The 19,993-nt window shown below is 39.4% G+C and overlaps 2 protein-coding genes across 2 annotated transcripts in view; both read left to right on the forward strand.

Annotated features, from left to right (window-relative positions):
- Positions 1 to 9,931: 9,931 nt before the first annotated feature.
- Positions 9,932 to 12,498, forward strand: bud23 (BUD23 rRNA methyltransferase and ribosome maturation factor). The gene is made up of 12 exons (XM_079566596.1): positions 9,932 to 10,061; positions 10,152 to 10,189; positions 10,272 to 10,367; positions 10,466 to 10,548; positions 10,672 to 10,768; positions 10,848 to 10,944; positions 11,015 to 11,065; positions 11,139 to 11,224; positions 11,392 to 11,437; positions 11,510 to 11,571; positions 12,168 to 12,257; positions 12,345 to 12,498. The coding sequence occupies exons 1-12, from the start codon at positions 10,017 to 10,019 to the stop codon at positions 12,397 to 12,399; spliced, it is 846 nt and encodes a 281-aa protein (XP_079422722.1). The 5' UTR covers positions 9,932 to 10,016; the 3' UTR covers positions 12,400 to 12,498.
- Positions 12,499 to 13,182: 684 nt separating this feature from the next.
- Positions 13,183 to 19,993, forward strand: part of stx1a (syntaxin 1A (brain)) — a 42,666-nt gene continuing 35,855 nt past the window's right edge. Inside the window, exon 1 of the mRNA XM_079578827.1 lies at positions 13,183 to 13,673. Within this exon, the coding sequence (XP_079434953.1) occupies positions 13,644 to 13,673 (30 nt within the window). The 5' untranslated portion in view covers positions 13,183 to 13,643. The remainder of the gene's footprint in view (positions 13,674 to 19,993) is intronic.

Genomic DNA, 19,993 nt, shown 5'->3' on the forward strand with positions numbered 1-19,993 from the left:
AGATGTAAATATTTAAAATTCCCAGTCCCGCCAAAGATGAAAGAAATTCAATTTAAAATAATTAATAGGATCTATTCAACTAGTAGTTTTTTAAAACAGAGATTTAAAATGGATGTAGGAAACTGTAGCTTTTGTGAAAGTGAACCAGAGGATTTAGATCATCTTTTTTGTTTGTGTGAAGTTGTCCAAAGGTTTTGGCTGGACCTTCAACAATGGATTGTCTCCAAAGGAACTCAGATTATGAATCTAACAATTAATGATATAAAATATGGTATTTTTTCGCAATAATCATAATGATTTTGGTCTTAATAATATTATTTTGTTAAGCAAACATTATATACATAAGTGTCGTTTTTTCAAGACAAAACCTAACATTACTCATTGGAGGAATGAGCTGAAACTTTTTTATAAATCTCTATTATAGATCAACACCCAAAATGCAGAAAAACTGGCTTCTTTTATAGACAATCTTGTAGAATGAAATGCCCCTTTACATTTTTTAATTTATTGTTATTATTTTTTAAATAATGTGAATTTATTCAATATAAAAAATAAAATAAAAAAAGTAACTTTAAGCGACTACGGCGCTTAAATCTAACAATTATTGCCCCTTACTCTTTTTTTCTTTTCAATATGTAAATGCCATTCATTCCATTTATAACATGCCTCATGTTCTTTTTATTTACTTTTTGATGTGCACTGCAGTACCTTAGTAAGATTTGTACACTGTACCTACTTTGTTTGTATTTGCTTCTATAATTAAAAAAAAAAAAGAAAAAAGAAAAAGAAAAAAAAAATTCTACACAAAAAAAAAAATTTCTAGTTTTAAACAATAAAACGTTTCTGGTGCCTCCTAGTGGTCAGATATATATATATATATATATATATATATATATATATATATATATATATATATATATATATATATATATATATATATATATATATATATATATATATATATATATATATATATATATATATATATATATATCCTGATATATATATATATCAGGAAAAAGGAACATGAGAAACTAGAGAAATACCAGGGGCTCAGAGAAGAGCTGGAGAAAACCTGGAGGGTGAAGGCATCAGTGGTGCCCGTGGTCGTTGGGGCACTCGGGGCAGTGACCCCCAAACTGGAGGAGTGGCTCCAGCAGATCCCAGGAAATACATCAGACATCTCGGTCCAGAAAAGTGCAGTTCTAGGAACAGCAAAGATACTGCGCAGAACCCTCAAGCTCCCAGGCCTCTGGTAGAGGACCCGAGCAGGAGGAAAAAGAGAGACCGCCCGCGGAGGGTGAGGAAGAGAGTTGTTTTTTTTTACCACCACCGAAACATAACTGAAGTGGCGGATATACAGAAATCCTACCAATGGCTAGACAGAGCCGGACTAAAGGACAGCACAGAGGCACTCATCATGGCTGCACAGGAGCAGGCCTTGAGCACCAGAGCAATAGAGGCCCAGATCTACCACACCAGACAAGACCCCAGGTGTAGACTGTGCAAAGAGGCCAATGAGACAATCCAGCACATAACTGCAGGGTGTAAGATGCTGCAGGGAAAGCTTACATGGAGCGCCATAACCAAGTGGCTGGTATAGTGTACAGGAACATCTGTGCAGAATATGGGCTGGAAACCCCAAGGTCAAAGTGGGAAACACCTCCAAAGGTGGTGGAGAACGACCGAGCCAAGATCCTGTGGGACTTCCAGATACAGACGGACAAAATGGTAATGGCGAACCAACCGGACATTGTGGTGGTGGACAAAGAGCAGAGGAAAGCCATTGTGGTCGACATAGCAATACCAAGCGACTTCAACATCAGGGACTTCCGGCGGGTCGGCAAGATGGCGACGTGAGTAAGAGCAGGTGAAGACATGCGCACCAAACTTTCTGCAAACTAACAAAAGGAACCCTACTTCTAATCTCACGGACAACGTAAACTATTCTAAATGTCTACACGAGGTGGTCGCACCGCCCGAGGTGGCACAAAAAGACACAACCCTAACCAAACCACCTGGGCGCTCGGCGCTGCCGGCCATGACTACGCGAGCAGCTTCGAGGAGGACTTTCCACCGCTACCCGTAACGCCATCAAAATCTCCAGCAATGAAAAAGAAAGCATGGGACACAGAGATGGATCCTGCTATGCTCACTCAATTCGAAATCCTCAAGTCTTTGATCAACTCTAGAGCGGACTCTATTGAATGCAGAATGATTACATTGGAGGAAAAGTTTGAACGTGTATCTTCTGACCTGAAGGCTGTTACCACCAGGGTGACCGCTTTGGAACATAAAGTCACGCAAGTGGAGCAGCCCAACGCAAGCATCCAAAGGAAGATGGATGAAATGGAGACGCGTATGAGAAGACAAAATCTGAGACTGGACGGATTACCAGAGTCTATCCGGGCGGAGGATTTACGCGAAAAAGTGATAAACATCTGTCAGAAGCTGGCACCTGATATCCAGGACCGGCTGACACGCGACATTGATGTTGCACACCGCCTGGGGAGACGCATCGACGCCGGGGAAGGATCCAGACCGCGGACCGTCATCATGCACTTCGTCTCCCGGGACTGCAGAGACGCCGTCTGGGACGCAGCGAAGAAATCCACTTACCTGACAACACGACATGCTGTTTAAGGTGGACCTGTCCAAAGGAGACCGAGAGCGAAGGACGAAGCTGTGGCCTCATGTCAAGAGGGCACGCGAGGCCGGCAAGACAGCCTACTACGTGGGAGGACGAGCGTTTATCGAAGGAGAAGGAGAGATCACTCTACCAGAGTGACTTTTTCAATGTAATACAGGTCAGTTTTGACACTTTTATTTAATGGACGGTATGAAATAAAGATTTATTTTCCTTAATCAATCTAGCTCCTTTTGCATAAATGACTGAAATACGAGGTGCAGCAGGTCTTTAGCCTGTCTCTTTTTGTTTTCATCCTAAGAGAGGATTTAGAGACTAAGTCTCTTTTAGTTCTTTATTTTTGTTTTTTATTTAACATTTTTTTCTTTTATCCCTTTTTCTTTGAATGTCTATTTCTGTTTTGTCTATAAATGCCAGGGGGATCCGAAATGACTTAAAAAGAAAAGGGTTATTTTTGTTTTGCCAAGGGAAACGTGCAGATTTTTATTTTATACAGGAAACACATGCGTCTGAATTGGATAAATCATACTGGAAAAATCAATGGGGAAAAGACATCTGGTTCTCTTTTTGCAGCAATAGATCTGCAGGGGTCGCTGTATTAAAGGGGAATTTTGGTGGACAAATCATTAAACACCTCGCTGATGAAAATGGGCGATGGATAATACTGATTGTTGAGATTGACAATGTAGTGGTGATTCTTGTAAATATATATGCATCTAATAACAAGAAAGCAAATGTAACTTTATTCCAAAATATCGAAGGCAAAATCAATACATGGTTATCAAAATTCCCATCTGCCAAAGTCATATGGGGAGGGGATTTTAACACCGTTATGAATGAAAGAGTTGATAGACTGCCTCCAAGAGATGAAAGAATAAATGAATTAAATCATATTTGTAACAGGATGGACTTAACGGACATCTGGAGAGAAAAACATCCAAACACCAAAATGTACACATGGAGTAACAAGGATTTATCCTTACAATCCCGTATAGACTTCTGGCTTATCTCAGCTAATATGACCGAGACTGTTGAATCTACTGAAATTATACCAACTGTATTTACTGACCATAAAGCCATTATTATTGAAATCAATCTCTTACCTAAAAGGGCTCGATTAAATGCTGACTACTGGAAATTCAATGAGAATATACTCAATAATGATGGCTTTACCAGACAAACTCTGAGTCTTATTAAAAAACATTGGAATATGGCCACAGTATCAAGCCAATATGGACAATCCTGGGAACTAATGAAGTTTGAAGTTAGAAAGTTGGCTATCGGATTGAGCAAAGAAATATCTAGAGCAAAGAAGGAAAATGAGTTGCAAATTATTACACAAATTATGAAACTAACTGAAAGTGTAAACTTAACTGGGGACGAACAAACAGATCTGGAAATACTACAAATTTCTCTGGATCGAATTTATGAAGAAAAAGCAAAAGGTGCCTTTATAAGATCAAGAAGGAAATGGCTTGAACAAGGGGAGAAATGCTCCAAATACTTTTTCAATTTGGAAAAAAGAAACTATGAAATGTCCTCACTAAGTAAACTTAAGATAAATGATGTGGTTTGCGAAGATGATAAAACTGTTGCTGAATACGTAGCCAACTTCTATAAAAAACTATACTCCAAGGAAAATCTTGATGAAAATAAAATGGATGTGTACTGCCAAAATGTAGAAGACGTCATAAAAACAATTGATGATGAATTTAAAAATGAATGTGACCGAAAAGTCTCTACTGATGATGTGATGAAATCTATCGACTCTCTTAAAGACAACAAATCTCCGGGTAACGATGGCCTAACAAGCGAATTCTATAAATATTTCAAAGACTCCCTTGCTCCATTCCTTGTCCAAGTTTTTGAGGAAGCTATAACAACAGGTAATCTACCACCAACACTACAGCAAGGTCTTATAAAACTAATCCCTAAACCAAAAAAAGACAAACTGAGCATTGAAAATTGGAGGCCGATTACCCTACTGAATAATGACGCCAAAATCTTTGCGTCAATTTATGCAAAAAGACTTAAGACGGGGCTGAATGAGATAATTGATGAAGAACAGTCAGGATTTATGCCAGGAAGATACATTATCAACAACGTGAGACTCATATTGGATCTGTTGGATTATAATGAACATATTGCAGAGGACAGCCTTGTTTTATTTATTGATTTTTATAAAGCATTCGATACAGTCAGTCACACATTTATGTTAAAAACATTAAAAACCTTTGGATTTGGTGACCGATTCATCAGTATGATCAAGACCCTGTATAACGGATGTAACGGCTCCGTTAAGCTAGCACATGGAACATCTCCTAGGTTTACTATAGGAAGAGGAATAAAACAAGGCTGCCCTATCAGTCCGTACATTTTCCTACTAGTAGCACAAATGATGGCTAGTCATATTAAGATGTCTAACTTTCAAGGCATTAATGCTTTCGACCGAGAATTTAAACTATCACAGCTAGCTGACGATACTGCAGTGTTCATCAATAATCCAGCAAATGTAAGTGTTGCAGTCGAGTGTATCAAAGAGTTCTCAGAGGTGTCTGGGTTAAGAATGAATTTAAATAAATCTGTCCTGTTGCCACTCAAAAATTGTAATGACCTTGAAATACATGGTATCCCAGTTAAGAGAACTATAACCTACCTTGGAGTAATATTGAACAGTGACCAAAAATTAAGATGCAGCTTAAACTTTGACCCCATTATTAAGCAAATCACCACCAAATTTAATATGTGGCTCATGCGTGATCTGTCAATCTATGGCAGAGTCTTATTGTCCAAAGCGGAAGGTATTTCAAGGTCAGTATATATTTCTCTGTCAATGAATATGCCTCAAACAGTATGTACAAAACTTGACAGACTGTTGTATAACTTCATCTGGAAACACAAAGCTCATTATTTAAAGAAGGATGTACTTTGCAACCAGAGGGGAAATGGAGGGCTGGAAGTTCTGAGCTTTGAAACGGTCAACAATGTCTTCAAAATTAAGTGGATATCCCAACTACTAAAAGGAAAGATAAATATATGGAATGCAATCCCCAAATACATTTTTAATCAAATTGGAGGGATTGAATTTCTTCTAAAATGTAATTATAAACCTGAAAAACTACCCATCAAACTCTCAGACTTCCACAAGCAGGCGTTGCTCTCCTGGAGGCTGATGCACAAGCACAGCTTCTCACCAACCAGATGTTACATTTGGAACAATCAATATATTAAACATCGCAACAAAACGCTCTTTCTCAAAACCTGGTTTGATAACGGAATAATATGGACTAATCAACTCATCAATCAGCAGGGACAAGCATTTTCATACAACGAATTCATCACAATATACAAATCTCCAATTCCGCAGCGTGAATATGTTCAAGTTTGTAAATCCATACCAAAAGGAATAATGCATCTCTTAAAAAATTATCAATTCAATAATGAAACACAGAAAATTCAGAATAAATTATTTATCGGAGAAATCGATGTCACTAAAAGAACATGTCCAAACAAATACATCAGAAACCTCATCCAGCCTGTGCAGAGACCGATAGCAACGCTGCACTGGAGCTCAGTATTTGGGGAGGTAGACTGGAGCAGGGCCTGGCTGGTTGGTGAGAAGCTGTGCATCTATAATAAAGTCAAAGAAATCTCATATAAAATCCTACACAACATATACCCTGCAAAAAAAACACTGGAAAGATTCAAACTCAACATAGATTATAAATGCGACTTCTGTCAAACTGAAGAAGAAACCATCATCCACCTGTTTTATCACTGCACATACAGTCACAGCCTATGGTCACACGTACAACAACTGATCCAGAACAAAACTGGCCATGTGATCAGCCTCCAGGAGAGTGACATCATGTTTTATTTCAATAATCCAAATATTCCCAAAGACCTTTCCCTTCTGGTTCAAACTATTATACACCTGGCCAAATATCACATTCATAAAACTAAATGGGCACAAACAAAGCCAAATGGACATCATTTCATAAACGAACTCAATCAGTATCTCAGAACAATAAAAACTGTGGCTAATCAAAAAGCCATCAAAACCCATAACGCATTCTGCAAATATCACATAACAACACAGTAAATGCTGCATTTATGTCATCCTGTATCATAATGTATTGTTTTAAAATCCCCCTTTATGTCTTGATCTATTCTGTATGACTCTATTACTTTATTTTCTGTATTTCCCTTTATTCTTTTCTTCTCTTTTTTTTTATTATTATTATTATTATTTTTTTTATGTTCGTTTTGTTTTTGTTCAACGTCTCCCTCCTGGCCTTAAAAATGAAAAAATGTAAATATGCTTATATGTATACATGTACTTTGAAGCATTTGTATTTTGCAATCACATCTGTTAAATAAAAAATAAAAAATAAAAAACTACACGGATGTCAACATGGCGTGTCGCTCGCTAGACACGCTGTGGTGCCTCCGTGGAGGAAGCAGGTCGTCTCTTTTCTTTAGCGGCCTGTTTTGTGGAAAACACGCCGACTCTAAGGTCTCGGGTTCGAGCCCGGGAAGGGGTCATTATGACACGAGATTGATTCAATAAAAAATAGAACATGTAGTTCTATTCTCAACTACTTCAACAGCATTAAGTTGTTCAAAGGTTACCAGTTAAAACGCTTTTAAACAAATACTGAGTCACAAATAGCCTAAATCTATTGTTAACATCAGGATGCAAGAAATTCAAAAAAAAAATTAAAAACAAAACAAAAAAAACATTGAATCGAGTTTGAAATTCACAGGCAGAAAAAGACCTCAAACCTCTTGTGGATGGCGACTTGTTGAGCACTAGATGGTATGAAGTGTGCATGAAGTCTTTTTGTTGTTGTTTTTTGTTTTTGTGCATGAAGTCATTATGGCTTACATTGTTAGGAATGACGTAGTCTGCAACCTACAGAGGAAAAAACAAAACAAACAAAGCACAACAAAACCTAAACTCAATGAGTCCGGTGTGTTTTAAAAATTCAAACATATGTGATAAAAAGAAAGAAGAAAAAAAAAAAAAAAAAAAAAAAAAACTTCAACATCAGGAAAAAGGAACATGAGAAACTAGAGAAATACCAGGGGCTCAGAGAAGAGCTGGAGAAAACCTGGAGGGTGAAGGCATCAGTGGTGCCCGTGGTCGTTGGGGCACTCGGGGCAGTGACCCCCAAACTGGAGGAGTGGCTCCAGCAGATCCCAGGAAATACATCAGACATCTCGGTCCAGAAAAGTGCAGTTCTAGGAACAGCAAAGATACTGCGCAGAACCCTCAAGCTCCCAGGCCTCTGGTAGAGGACCCGAGCAGGAGGAAAAAGAGAGACCGCCCGCGGAGGGTGAGGAAGAGTTTTTATATATATATATATATATATATATATATATAAATAAAAAATCAAGGTCCACAGCTACTACACTCACCATTGTAGTTCAGAATTCTGGGTTGCTATAGGGCTTGGGTGTCCAAAGTGTTTGCATGGAGGGCCGCACACTGAAACATGCACAGGGTCAGGGGCCCCACCATTCCCCTTTATATATGCTTAAACTTTAATGCCAGCTTTGTCTCACAATAAAATGCTAGTGTTTGAGGTTAGAATTGTTTATAATTATAAAACTTGAAATAAAAGGACATCATCAAAATTGTTTTGTGGGCCGCACTTCGGGCGCCCCTGCTGTAGGGGGTTAGTATTTTTAGGTTGATTAATAACTATTGCATTGCACCTTCATAAACACTTTCTGAAATCTCCAAGCAAAAACACACATGCAAAAATCTCAGTCTTTAAGTATCAATTATAAAAAAAAAAGCTTTATAATTGACACTTATATGTAGATTTTAATTAAAATGTACATTAGTTACAAGGAAATATTACAGCACACTGACCAATCACGCTTAACTTAATAGACTTTAAACCGAATGTTTAATCTTAGGTGTATCAGGATTGCTTAACACTATAAATGATGAACCCAGCTGATGCACAGAGCAGAGTCACAAGAACTTCCAAATACATTCTGTGCTTCCTTGCCTTCATATTTCTTTCCTCCATTTCTTGCATACGTTGCTTCATAGCTCTCAATTCTTGCTCCCTTTGCAGCTGATCTCCATAGTGTGCTTTATAGAAGGCATCAAAATCATAGATGGGCTTTCCTCCTCGTTGGGTATACTGCCTGGCCTTCTGCTGGCGCTGGGTGGATCCTGGGGTCTTGCTGGTACTATCTTTGGAAGAAGGTTTCCCTGCACCTCTTACATCAGACTCACTCAGGATGCCTCGATCATATTTCCTTCTCAACGTGATGCTGCCCAGCACGGTGTAGGCTTCGCTGATCTCAGAGAAAACATGAGTAGCATCCATGTTGCCAGGGTTTTTGTCAGGGTGGTAGATAAAGGACTGTTCGTAGTAAGCCGTTTTGATCTGAGACTGTGTTGCATTTGGGGTCACTTTAAGGATGTCATAATAGGCAGTCTTACTTCTATACAATAGCGAAGCATTGGTTTTCTCTTCTCTTCTCCAGCTGTAGTGTCTGGCACATGACAGATGTTCAGTGAGAGGCTGCAGTCTTGGGAGTCTCTTTGACTTTTGCTCTGGTAGAACAAAGACAAATGAACAGAAAGCCCTGAGTTGCTGGTTGCATCTGAGGATTTCTGAATGTCCACAAGAAACTCCTCTTATCCAGGGTGTCATTTCAAGAAGCCTAGAAGAACACACACATTTTAATCCACAATTCAACAACGATAAATATCTCAGGTGTCAGCGGAGCAATGACTTCCCACCTTACTGGAACTGGACTTTGAAGCTTGACTTAACACCTTACACCCGTAGCAGAATATACTTCATTTCAGGATCACAAACTCCAAACTGTAGTTGACTAGCACCTCATTGGAAAACAAATAAACAAATAAATGTGATGTTTTAGGAAAGCAAACAACGTTCAAGCACTCCACAGCCCAAACTGTCCCCGACCTCTGCCATTTTCCGGCAGAGACGGAACCAGCAGTGACGTAACTCAAGGGACAACCAATCACAGTCTTTGTTTACAGGAAGTAGAGGGAGTTTGTTTACAAAATTGATGCGTTTTCAGGTCTATACATTTGTGACAAAGCTATAAAATCAAATTAAAAATGTATTGTTACAATTTCGTGCCTTTGTAGGTGACTATACATTCTTAAAATAAATTATACGTTTTTGTTTTTAATAAACAGCAGATGGCAGCCTAGGGAAAAGTAAACCACAAACCACAGAAGAAGATACCTTTTGTCGCGTGTTTATGACGTCATATTTACTTCACGTGTTTTTTTTTCGCCAGATAAGACTTGTTTTGATTGTAGATTTTGAGAGATTGATTCTTCCATTTCAACACATATTCGGGAGTCATGTCCAGTTGTCGACGACCTGAGCATTCGGCTCCTCCGGAGGTGGTCAGTAATTTTATGTGTATTATTTTCAGAAGATGAAACATTCACCCACAGTCCCAAAGCCTAACCCTCATTTCTCTTGAAATTTTACAGTTTTACAATGACGAAGAGGCAAAGAAATATTCTCAAAAGTGAGTGTCTTTTATAAGAATAATGCCTGATATTCAATTACAGTGATCTTAATTCCTTACTTGTTGTTTTGGTTGTACTCAGCTCTCGTATGATAGAGATCCAGACACAGATGTCGGAGCGTGCAGTGGAGCTTTTGAGCCTGCCAGAAGGACAGCCCTGTTACCTGTTGGATGTCGGGTTAGATGTCAAATATATTCTTAACTATTCATTTTATTTATGGTTTGCATATGCCTATTTAGTATTTCTTTTAACGTGTCATACTCTTAATGTGTTAGGTGTGGCTCAGGACTCAGTGGTGATTACCTATCAGAAGAGGGGCACTACTGGGTTGGAATAGACATCAGTACATCAATGCTTGGTGAGCAGAAGAATGAACTCAGACAAACATACAGACAAATTCAGTTTTTTAATGACACTGTATAGGGAAAAAAACAAACTGTCAAATCTTATAGTCTCATAGTTTTTTTTACTTTGTTATCAGATGTTGCACTGGATAGAGAAGTTGAAGGTGACCTCTTAGTTGGAGACATGGGGCAGAGAATGCCCTTCAGGCCCGGTACATTCGATGGCTGCATCAGGTAAAGATTTAATAAGAACAATGATTTGGACTTAAAAGTAATACATGATAATAATAAAATATTTTAATTTGGTCCTCAGTATTTCTGCTTTACAATGGCTTTGCAATGCAGACAAGAGAACACACAGTCCTCCAAAGAGACTATATACCTTTTTCAGCACCTTATACTCTTCTCTGGTAAGTCAGGCATTTTAATATGTTATGTAAGTTGAATATCAAAACCATGTGCTAACTTTACCACTGTCAGTCAAGGGGCTCGCGTGCAGTTTTCCAGCTGTATCCGGAAAACTCAGAGCAGGTAAAACATAGGAGCATTATCATGGTGGTTTGAAAACATGACATACTCTGTATATTTCCCTCCTTTTTTAAAGCTTGAGCTGATCACGACACAGGCCATGAGGGCTGGATTCAGTGGGGGCATGGTTGTCGATTACCCCAACAGCAGCAAAGCCAAAAAGTCAGTTCTTATCTATCTTTCAACTTTGATATTATGGCTTGTGAAAGTGTTACAAGGCAAATTTGTAAAAGAAGGCTGACCCTGTTGACTTGGTTTTGTTGACGTCTTATAATGAAGCGTTGCATATTTGTTTTGCTCTGTTTTATTGTATTGTGATATTTTTGCAGATTCTTTTTATGTTTGTTTGCCGGAGTATCGGGAGTCCTTCCAAAAGTAAGAAAGGAAAATTTATATCAGCTTTTCTATTGTGCAAAATACATGTGATTTTTTGGTCTTATCTTTCAGGGTTTGGGAACCGAAACTTCAGATAGAACAGTGCCAAACCAAGTTCAGTATTCAGGACAAAGGTAATGGCTCTCATTAAAATGTACCGTGAATAAAATATGTTTTCAAGGAAAGTGAAACATTAATCTTTGTAACAAATTGCACAAAGGTCTTGGCATAAACAAAGTGCAGATTACTCATCCCTGCCTTGAGAAAGCCAAAGACCAAAAGGAAAAAAAAGGAAAACGTCCTGTCTCTTTCAAAACCCTAAAAGACAGGTTTTCCTGCCTTTAACATTATAGTGCATTTTAGTTTTAAAGTGCTTATTTTACAACACGGTAGTACAGCGGTTAGAGCTTGTGCTTCACAGCTAGAAGGTCCCAGGTTCGATTCCCACCTGGACGGGGCCTTTTTGTGTGGAGTTTGTTCTCCCCGTGTCTGCGTAGGTTTCCTCTAGGTACTCCGGTTTCCCCTAGCATTAAAAACATGTACAATAGGCATGGATGAATGAGTGTGTTTGAGAGTACGCAGGGAGGACGACGGGTGGAAATTAGCCCAAGGCTACAATCCGGTGTGGCATGCTCATTACCGTGCACTGTCCCTACCAAATAAACCAATAAATTAAACTAATGTGTTGGTTTTTTTGGTTTATAATATTCTAAGTTAATGTTTCATGCAGATGCCGTTTCAAAAATATGAAGGGTAAATCTGCAAAGAAGGGTAAAGACTGGATCATGGAGAAAAAGGAAAGGAGGAGACGACAAGGACGGTTTGTATACAATAAAGACTACAACCACAAATATGGAAGAAGAAATGTTTCATCATTAATGGCAAATAATATCTTTTCTTCTTTCAGAAATGTTCGTCCTGACACAAAATACACTGCTCGTCAGAGAAGACCTCATTTCTAGCTGCTATACACTTCAATAACTTATCTTTGGCAAGTGCAAAGAGATGCGGACTGGCACAACTGCTTCAGAGAAATGTGTATTTAAAATGAAATCTTTATCATTTTTATTTCATTAAATTCACATGGACCTTTTTATAATTCATGTTAAACAGGCCAACAGTTAACATTCAATTTTAGAGGCAACTACCAACATCAAATTCTGAATTTTAATTTTGATGCAAGAATTGGCTCTGAAAATGTTGCTTAATATCTCATAGCGGCACGTGATGTGCTTTGTTTAAAAGTTAAAAAAAAATCTATCATGTATTCTGTAAAAAAAAATAAACAGTCCCACACTACTTTCACGATTTGGTTTGTGCTTTATTCTTATACTTAAAGGAAGTGTTATTACTGCAGTGGGCAATGAAAAAAGTGATTTGGATGAGAACCTAACCTATTTATATCTCAAAATCTGCTGCCTTTTGTCACATCTCCATGGAGACGACTCCCTGTAAAGTTACTGTCATGTCTTAGGAGAGGTGAGCCGCTCACAGCAAAGGCCCAAGTTTCTACATTTGTTTGGTATTTTTCAATTGTGAAAATATCTGTTATAGAATAAATGCTTGTATTTCAGTGTTATTGGGTAAAATTATATCCGGTGTCAGTCACTTAAACATGTGTTAGTGCGTTATTTCAAGTTCTTGCTTGTGAACACCAGGGGGCACCAATAGCTTTTGTAATGTGATCAACACCTGGGCGTTATCTCTGCCTGAACCATCTGAACCTGCTTAATCGATAACAAAACCCAGCACAACTGGTGGAGTCGGTCAGTCACTTTTACTCTCCCAAAATCAGGCCTTGTCCCGGTTCCTCTTTGCCTTTATTGTAATGCCCTGTGAATATTGTGAGCTAATGAGCTTTTTGCAAAGAGTCAAGTGTGAGGTAAATTGAAGAGGAAGTTGGCAGGGTGTAATGGGTTAACGGCGGAAGGCCTGGCCTCACCTTTTCATGCGCGTCACCGGCGGAGTGAAGCTGTGGAGCGGTCGCCAGCATCATCCTCGCATCCAGACCGTGGAGACCGGAGAGGAGGGGGATTCCGCGCGCTCTCCGCCGCCTCTCGCGCACTTGTCTCGGTGCCGCTCTTTTCTCCCACTCGGTGACCAGCCGCTTCTCCAGCATCAACCACACATACACACACACACACACACACACCCGCGACTCTCCGGGAAATTCAGCCTCAAGAGTAGAGAGGACAGTTAAGAAGACATGAAGGACCGTATGCAAGAACTTCGACAGGTAAGTTACTATAACAGCGCGTTTGAATGCGTTTGATGTCCGTGCGTCTTTTTTCAGAAATGAGATCAAAAGTAGGGAACAGGTGATCAAGGGAACACGGTGCATGCATTTGTGCAACAGTTTGATTTTCAGGCTTTGATGTTGACGCGAAAGCAGCAAACATTTGAATACTCACGGACTGTCCTTATGTGCAGTATTAAAAACTAAAGGGAATTATGGGCTACTGGTCAAAAGACTATGTAGAGCTGATATTAATGTTCAACTAATAATTTCCCCCCATAAAAAAATTAAAAACAGCCTAGTGTAATTTGAATGGGTTATTATTAGGCCATTCATGACTGTAGAGCCTGAGATGAAGAATAATTATAAAATGTGTGGCAGGGATCTCATCAAATATGGGTCTGCGGTTAGATATGTAAATTGATCCCAGATGGCCCCTTTCACCTGTTCAAATTTTCCCCACAAACCATAGTCTCTCACACTATGCACAGTGTCTATTTTGGAACAGCCTTTGTCTGAGGGGAGGATTCATTCGGTCTCATATGCAATTTGGAGAAATGTGGCCTACTTGTCTCGCACTGACATAAAACCTCATCCAACACATGACAGGTACATAAATAATCATAAATAAGACCCATCACATGGCTGGGGCGGCTCAAGCAAATGGAGCAGATTCATTATTCTCTTCAGGAATTCAAGTTTTATGTGGCCAAGTGTGCTGGTAAAGTGGCGTACAGTCAGATGTCTGAGATGCTGGTAATTGGCAATTACGCTGTGAGAGGGGTAACAATTTACAGCTCCTCTGCTTTTTAGCGAACATCTAGATATGGATGAGCCTCAAGGGACACAACAAAGCTACGCCAAAGCATGTGTGTCTCTGTGTGTGTGTGTGTGGCAGCACTGCTTTTCACATGTTAGAGTGAGCTGACACATTACCAGAGCAAACTGTAGGCTGCTGAGATATGTTTTATTGACCACATATGTTTTTCTTCCTCCAGAATACCATTGCATAATATTGAGAAAATGGGAGAACAGTGCCTGGGCAGATGAATTCAATCTTTTTTGTTCTTGTTTTAATATCATCTTTGGATTTTGTTTCGCTCTGTGTAATAGCCATCCTTATACAACGTCTTTGGCTTTTGCACATTATCGTTTCGCATTAGGCCATGTGTTCTCTCCCGTCTGGAGTGTCTAGGTGTGTCTGGACGGCATGGTGTGTAACTGCTTAAGTGAAATGAAAACCACAGCAGCAATTATTTGATGGGCCCTCGACGTGCAAGTACATTTTTAGTTTGTTAAGGTAATAGGATCAATTGTTTCCATCTACTTTATGGCCATGTCCTGAGCCAAGAAACGTGTGGGGGATGTGGCAAAAGGAACGCCAAAGCACCTGATTCAATTCATTATATGGTTATACAACATGCTGGTTTATCGAATGGACTAATCTTTACATTAAAGCTGTAATGATTTGCCTATTCCCGGGAAACTACGGGTCCAAATGCTAACAGAAAACAATCAAAATTTTGTGAATTTTTGCTCCAGGATCTTTTACCAAAACAATGAATTTTCCATAGAGGATTTTCTTTATCTGAAGTTATTACACCAAATTTGACATAATCAGGATTTCAACCCACAAAATTCAGTGAGAATTATGGTCTGGAAGGTTACTACATCCTCTGGGACCTTTATTGTGTCACCAGATGAGCCTCTCTCAGGGTTTTGTCAGGACAGCGGTCTCAAGAGTGTCTGAATCGAAGCCATCATGGTCCAATTGAGGCATTGTAAATGAAACATGGTTTTGTGAAAGAATATTTCTTTGAGCTTTTCATGTCGGAAAAGCGAGCGAGGATACCCGAGGTAGTTAAAAAGGCTCTTCTATTTGATGAATTCTGATTGAGAGAGTTACATAATATCCACAAAGCTCCCAGATAATATTCACGGCTCCGTCATCTCGTCTCAACACAAACACCTCTCCACGGCCGTGGATATGAAGGTACTAGATGACAACAATGACATTCATTTTTTCAAGCAATCTCTTTTGAGGTCTTCTTTTGTGAAATTTCAATGCACCTTTATCTTGTAATATTTTGTGTAATGATTGACGGTAATGCAGTGGTGCAAAAAAATTTGGTTTAGAAAAAGATAAATTGTACTTTCATGTTAACATTTGTGCTTAAAGGAACAGGCCACCGTTTTTCCATACTGAGATATGTTCTTACCTTAGACGAGTTGATGACGCAGAAAGACCAGACAGGTACACATCAACTCGTCTAAGCTCAGGTAAGAACATATCTCAGTATGGAAAAACGGTGGCCTGTTCCTTTAAGAAACATAGATAAGGTAAATTGTATTGTCCCATATCGGAAAATTGACCCTCAGTGTCACTGGGGCATCCATAGTACAACATCTAGTGCCAGGATCATTGTCAGGACTCAACAGTGACAAGCAAAACATTAGCCTGTCGTGCCTTTTTGGCTTGATGGGAGAAGCAGAAACATCTGGAGGAAAACAGCCAGACACAGCCCAAACAGTCTATGAATCAAACCCGAGACCTTCTCCTTGTTGTGAGGCGCTAACCACTCAGCCACTATGCCGATACAAAACCTACTCACTGAAAGATTTTACTATGCATTTACCCCTGAAGTAGAAAGTCATCAGGTGTCATTGCGAGAACAGATGCACCACATATAAAAACGCAAACGGTTTCAACTTGTCTGAACGAATGCACACATGGCATTTTGATGACGACTCGTTGCCTGGTCGCTCAGCCGTGTGCTTATGTGTGGTTTGGCCGGAAATTGGGTCATGCTGATATATTTATGGGAGTGTCCCCAGTGCTATCCATATGCACATAAAGCCACTTTATGAGCCATGCACCTGCCTGTCTGTCTGTGCCTCCAACTGCTCATTAAGTCCGATCCCGCCTAAAGCTGCCTGTCTCCATAAGTCCGTTGGTCGTACAGCGGCGCGTCACTCTCAGCTGAGCCAGAACTGATTTACCCACAGATGGCCCTGGTCTGATGAGTTTGTCAGCTTTCCTCCACTTCTAAAACGTAAAGGGAAACTGGGCGATGTTATTACACAATTCATATCCCCACCCTCAAGTGGCTGTTTGTATTCACGCCATATACTGTATTATTTACATTAGATATAAATGGAAATACTGTATGTGATGATCATGTGCTTCCATTGTCATTTATTGATAAGGCCATCAGTAAACCAGACTACTTTTAATATTCTAGTCAAGCAGGGTTGGATTAAAATAGATGTAACTTTTTTTCAAGCATCACTGCATGGATTAGGAACAGGATTCACGATGTAGCCAAAGTTTGCTCTTAATCTGTATCAGAAGATCGTATGTAAACGTCATCCCGAAATGCTGCCGTCTTCGGTCACTTGTTGTTTTTGCCTGACCAGTATAGATGAGTGCAGTGTCTGTTGGTGGGACTCTCTGTCACTCTCTGGTTGTGAGAGTGATAAGTTTATTAATGGGCAGATTGTGAAGCCCTTGTTCAAGGCCTGTGAACGTGTGAGCGTTTCCTGTTTGTCCCCATTCAGCTTGAAATATCCTCATCTTATTCAAGTTTCGCTGCTCACTCTCTCTCGGTGAGTAAATTCTGGGGCCAAAGGTTATATTTGTGTTGAGGCTTTTGTAAACAGAGCTGGACAGTGAAGTCTTTATTCTGCACAGGTGCAAAATAGTTCTGTCTGCTCGGAACACACCATTACACCATTCACGAACAAATGAATGAATATAATATGTTTTGAAAAGGGCAATTTCATGAAACTTATCAAATGGGAAGTAAATTATAGTTGAGGCTAATGGAATAACACAGTTATACAGCACTTTGTTGTGTTAATGTACTTTTGAATCTTGACACTTCAATAAATGTCATTTGGTTTATAAACTTTGGACACATGACTTTTTAGTTTTACACATTTTAAGGTAAATACTTCATAATTACGTATAGTATCACAAATATGTATTGGGCCGGCCCCTGATTATCGTGATACGTATCGGATCGTGACAAAAGTGGATCATCCCAGCCCTAGTAGCCTATATGTGTATATTTGTTTGGAGGGCTGTAAAAGACAATGGAAAACACTAGACTGTTATATTCTTACATTTGTTCATGGTTTGGGGGTGTTTACTTTGTTTAAGACCTTTCAGGAAATCAGGAAAGTCTCACTGAGATTTCAGAATCCACTACAGTGAAGTCCTGACCCCAGAGGGATGCCTTTTCGTACAATAGCAAAACACAGCTTTAGGGGAAACCGACCAAGACACAGGGTTGACAATCAAACTTCACTCAGACAGGCCCCAACCCCCAACCGGTTGATTAATTTGACATTTGCACTGGTTTTACAATAACGTGTCAATTATAATGTCCCAATTACGTATGGCAAAATGATCATTGATGTAATATTTAACAGAATCTTCAACCTATAGTTTGACCTTTATCTTCAGAGTGATTGGGGTTAGTCACTGTGGGAGAAGCTCTTCCCCATGTGATCTGTCATTAAAGCATATGTAAAGCTAAAGAAGTGTCGAGGTTTGAGGATGCGACGTTGCTGGTGTTGAGATTTCACAACCTTGTTCATGGGAGTCCAGGCTCCATGGGCTATTGTACATGTTTTAGTGGAGAAAACCGACACAAACTTCACAAAGGAAGGCTTCACATGGTCGAGGATCGAAACCAGGATTTGCTCACTGCTGACTTATTTAACCCTGTATGCATAGTACATTGTAACGCACTTTGTACAGTAACACAGAGCATTTTGAAATTAGCTTTACCACACAATCCGAGAAACATTAAAATTGAATTTGCTTGAGTTATACAAGTGTTTTAGATACCGAGGTGGTCTGCAGATATAGACAGAGCCGTGCGTATTGCGTGGGAAAGATGTATTAATGAGAGGAGGAGGAAGGAAAGCGGATGATGGACAGATGAAAAAATGAGGATGATTAAAGAGGGTGGACACTGAGCAGGCTGTGAGAGAGAAGATGCTTACACTTACACACATGCTCACTGTCTCTTGTCACTTCCATTCTGAAAGTTTCGACCAGAAAACATAGCTAATCCTGTCTATTCAACAAAAACAGGGGCCAAGACTCGGAAAGTAGTTAAATTAAAAATAGGGCATTGAACACATTCCATCTTTTTGTTTGTAGTTGTTCCAGATTGACAATGAGAGATATTCTCCTCCTATCCTTCATTGAAAAAAAAGAGTAATACCACCAAACTAGCTTGCTGTAATTGGCAACAATGTCACAATAAAAGCTTGCAATAGTTGAAATTAATCTGTTTTTTGTTGTTCTTTTACTTTTCCTACGGAGATTAAGGGCTTTTCCCACTCTTATTATTCCGTGACGACCTCCTGTGGTTATTCTGCTTCTAAGTATAACCCAGTGAGACGGAGGTTTTGAAAACGATGCTGATATTTTCTTATTAACATTCTACATTTTTCAATCTTATACCTATTTTATCTTTACATCCACACTCTCATTCTTGATCAAACCCTGTCATTCAGAGTTTGGCATAGTCTACAGTCCACCATGAATAAATGATCAAATAATCCAAGTGCATCCTTGTGTTTATGTGAGCTCCCATACATAATGAATGGTACCTGGATGTTTTACCGTCATAATAAATGTAGTTATTTTCTCTGCGCGCCTGACACACATTTCATGAGTCATTTCTGAAGGGACCAGAGTCTGTATTAGCTGTTGTGCTGAGATTGAGGAAAGGGCTTGGCTTTAATATAGGAACGCAATAAACGAGTTGCCCACTTGAGTTTATTGCTACTTGACCTGACTTTTTTCTCTGATGTGTTGTCTTCCTCTCCACACACACTCAGTCAGATCAGCGGGCGACTTCGACACTTTTATCACAGTTTTGACGGTGTTTTATGTTGCGCATTCACTGTCCTTTACCCTTTTGTGTCATCTCAAACCCTATAATGGAATTTTAACGGCACACTCAGGCCTTTCAGCTGTTCAAACAGAGTTGATGTGAGCTCCAAGGAAACAGTGTGTTGTGTATCAAGGACAACGCTCTTCTTTTATTGTATTGTTATCTCTGAAACTAAAGAGACCGGATTTAACAATGCGACCAAAAAGAGCTTGTTTGATATGTTTTCTACACTGCCTGGCTCGGAAAAAACTGTCCATCTGGATTTTACCTCTTAACCCCCCACATGAACTGAGCACATTTTCTCCAGTTTGGCTTTACCAAAATCTAAAGGATAAAGCGCAGCAAAAGGAGCGCCAAAAACACGCAGGAAAACCGTCAACTACACAACAACAAAAAGCGACGATA

This window comes from Gobius niger (assembly GCF_951799975.1).
Source record: "Gobius niger genome assembly, chromosome: 1".
NCBI lineage: Eukaryota > Metazoa > Chordata > Actinopteri > Gobiiformes > Gobiidae > Gobius > Gobius niger.

What these genes read in the sequence shown, in the direction of transcription:
- bud23 (XM_079566596.1), top strand. Translation starts at nt 10,017, where the DNA reads ATGTCCAGTTGTCGACGACCTGAGCATTCGGCTCCTCCGGAGGTG. An exon ending in GCAAAGAAATATTCTCAAAA is followed by an intron (nt 10,190 to 10,271) that starts GTGAGTGTCTTT and finishes GGTTGTACTCAG; the next exon opens with CTCTCGTATGATAGAGATCC. An exon ending in ACATTCGATGGCTGCATCAG is followed by an intron (nt 10,769 to 10,847) that starts GTAAAGATTTAA and finishes TTTGGTCCTCAG; the next exon opens with TATTTCTGCTTTACAATGGC.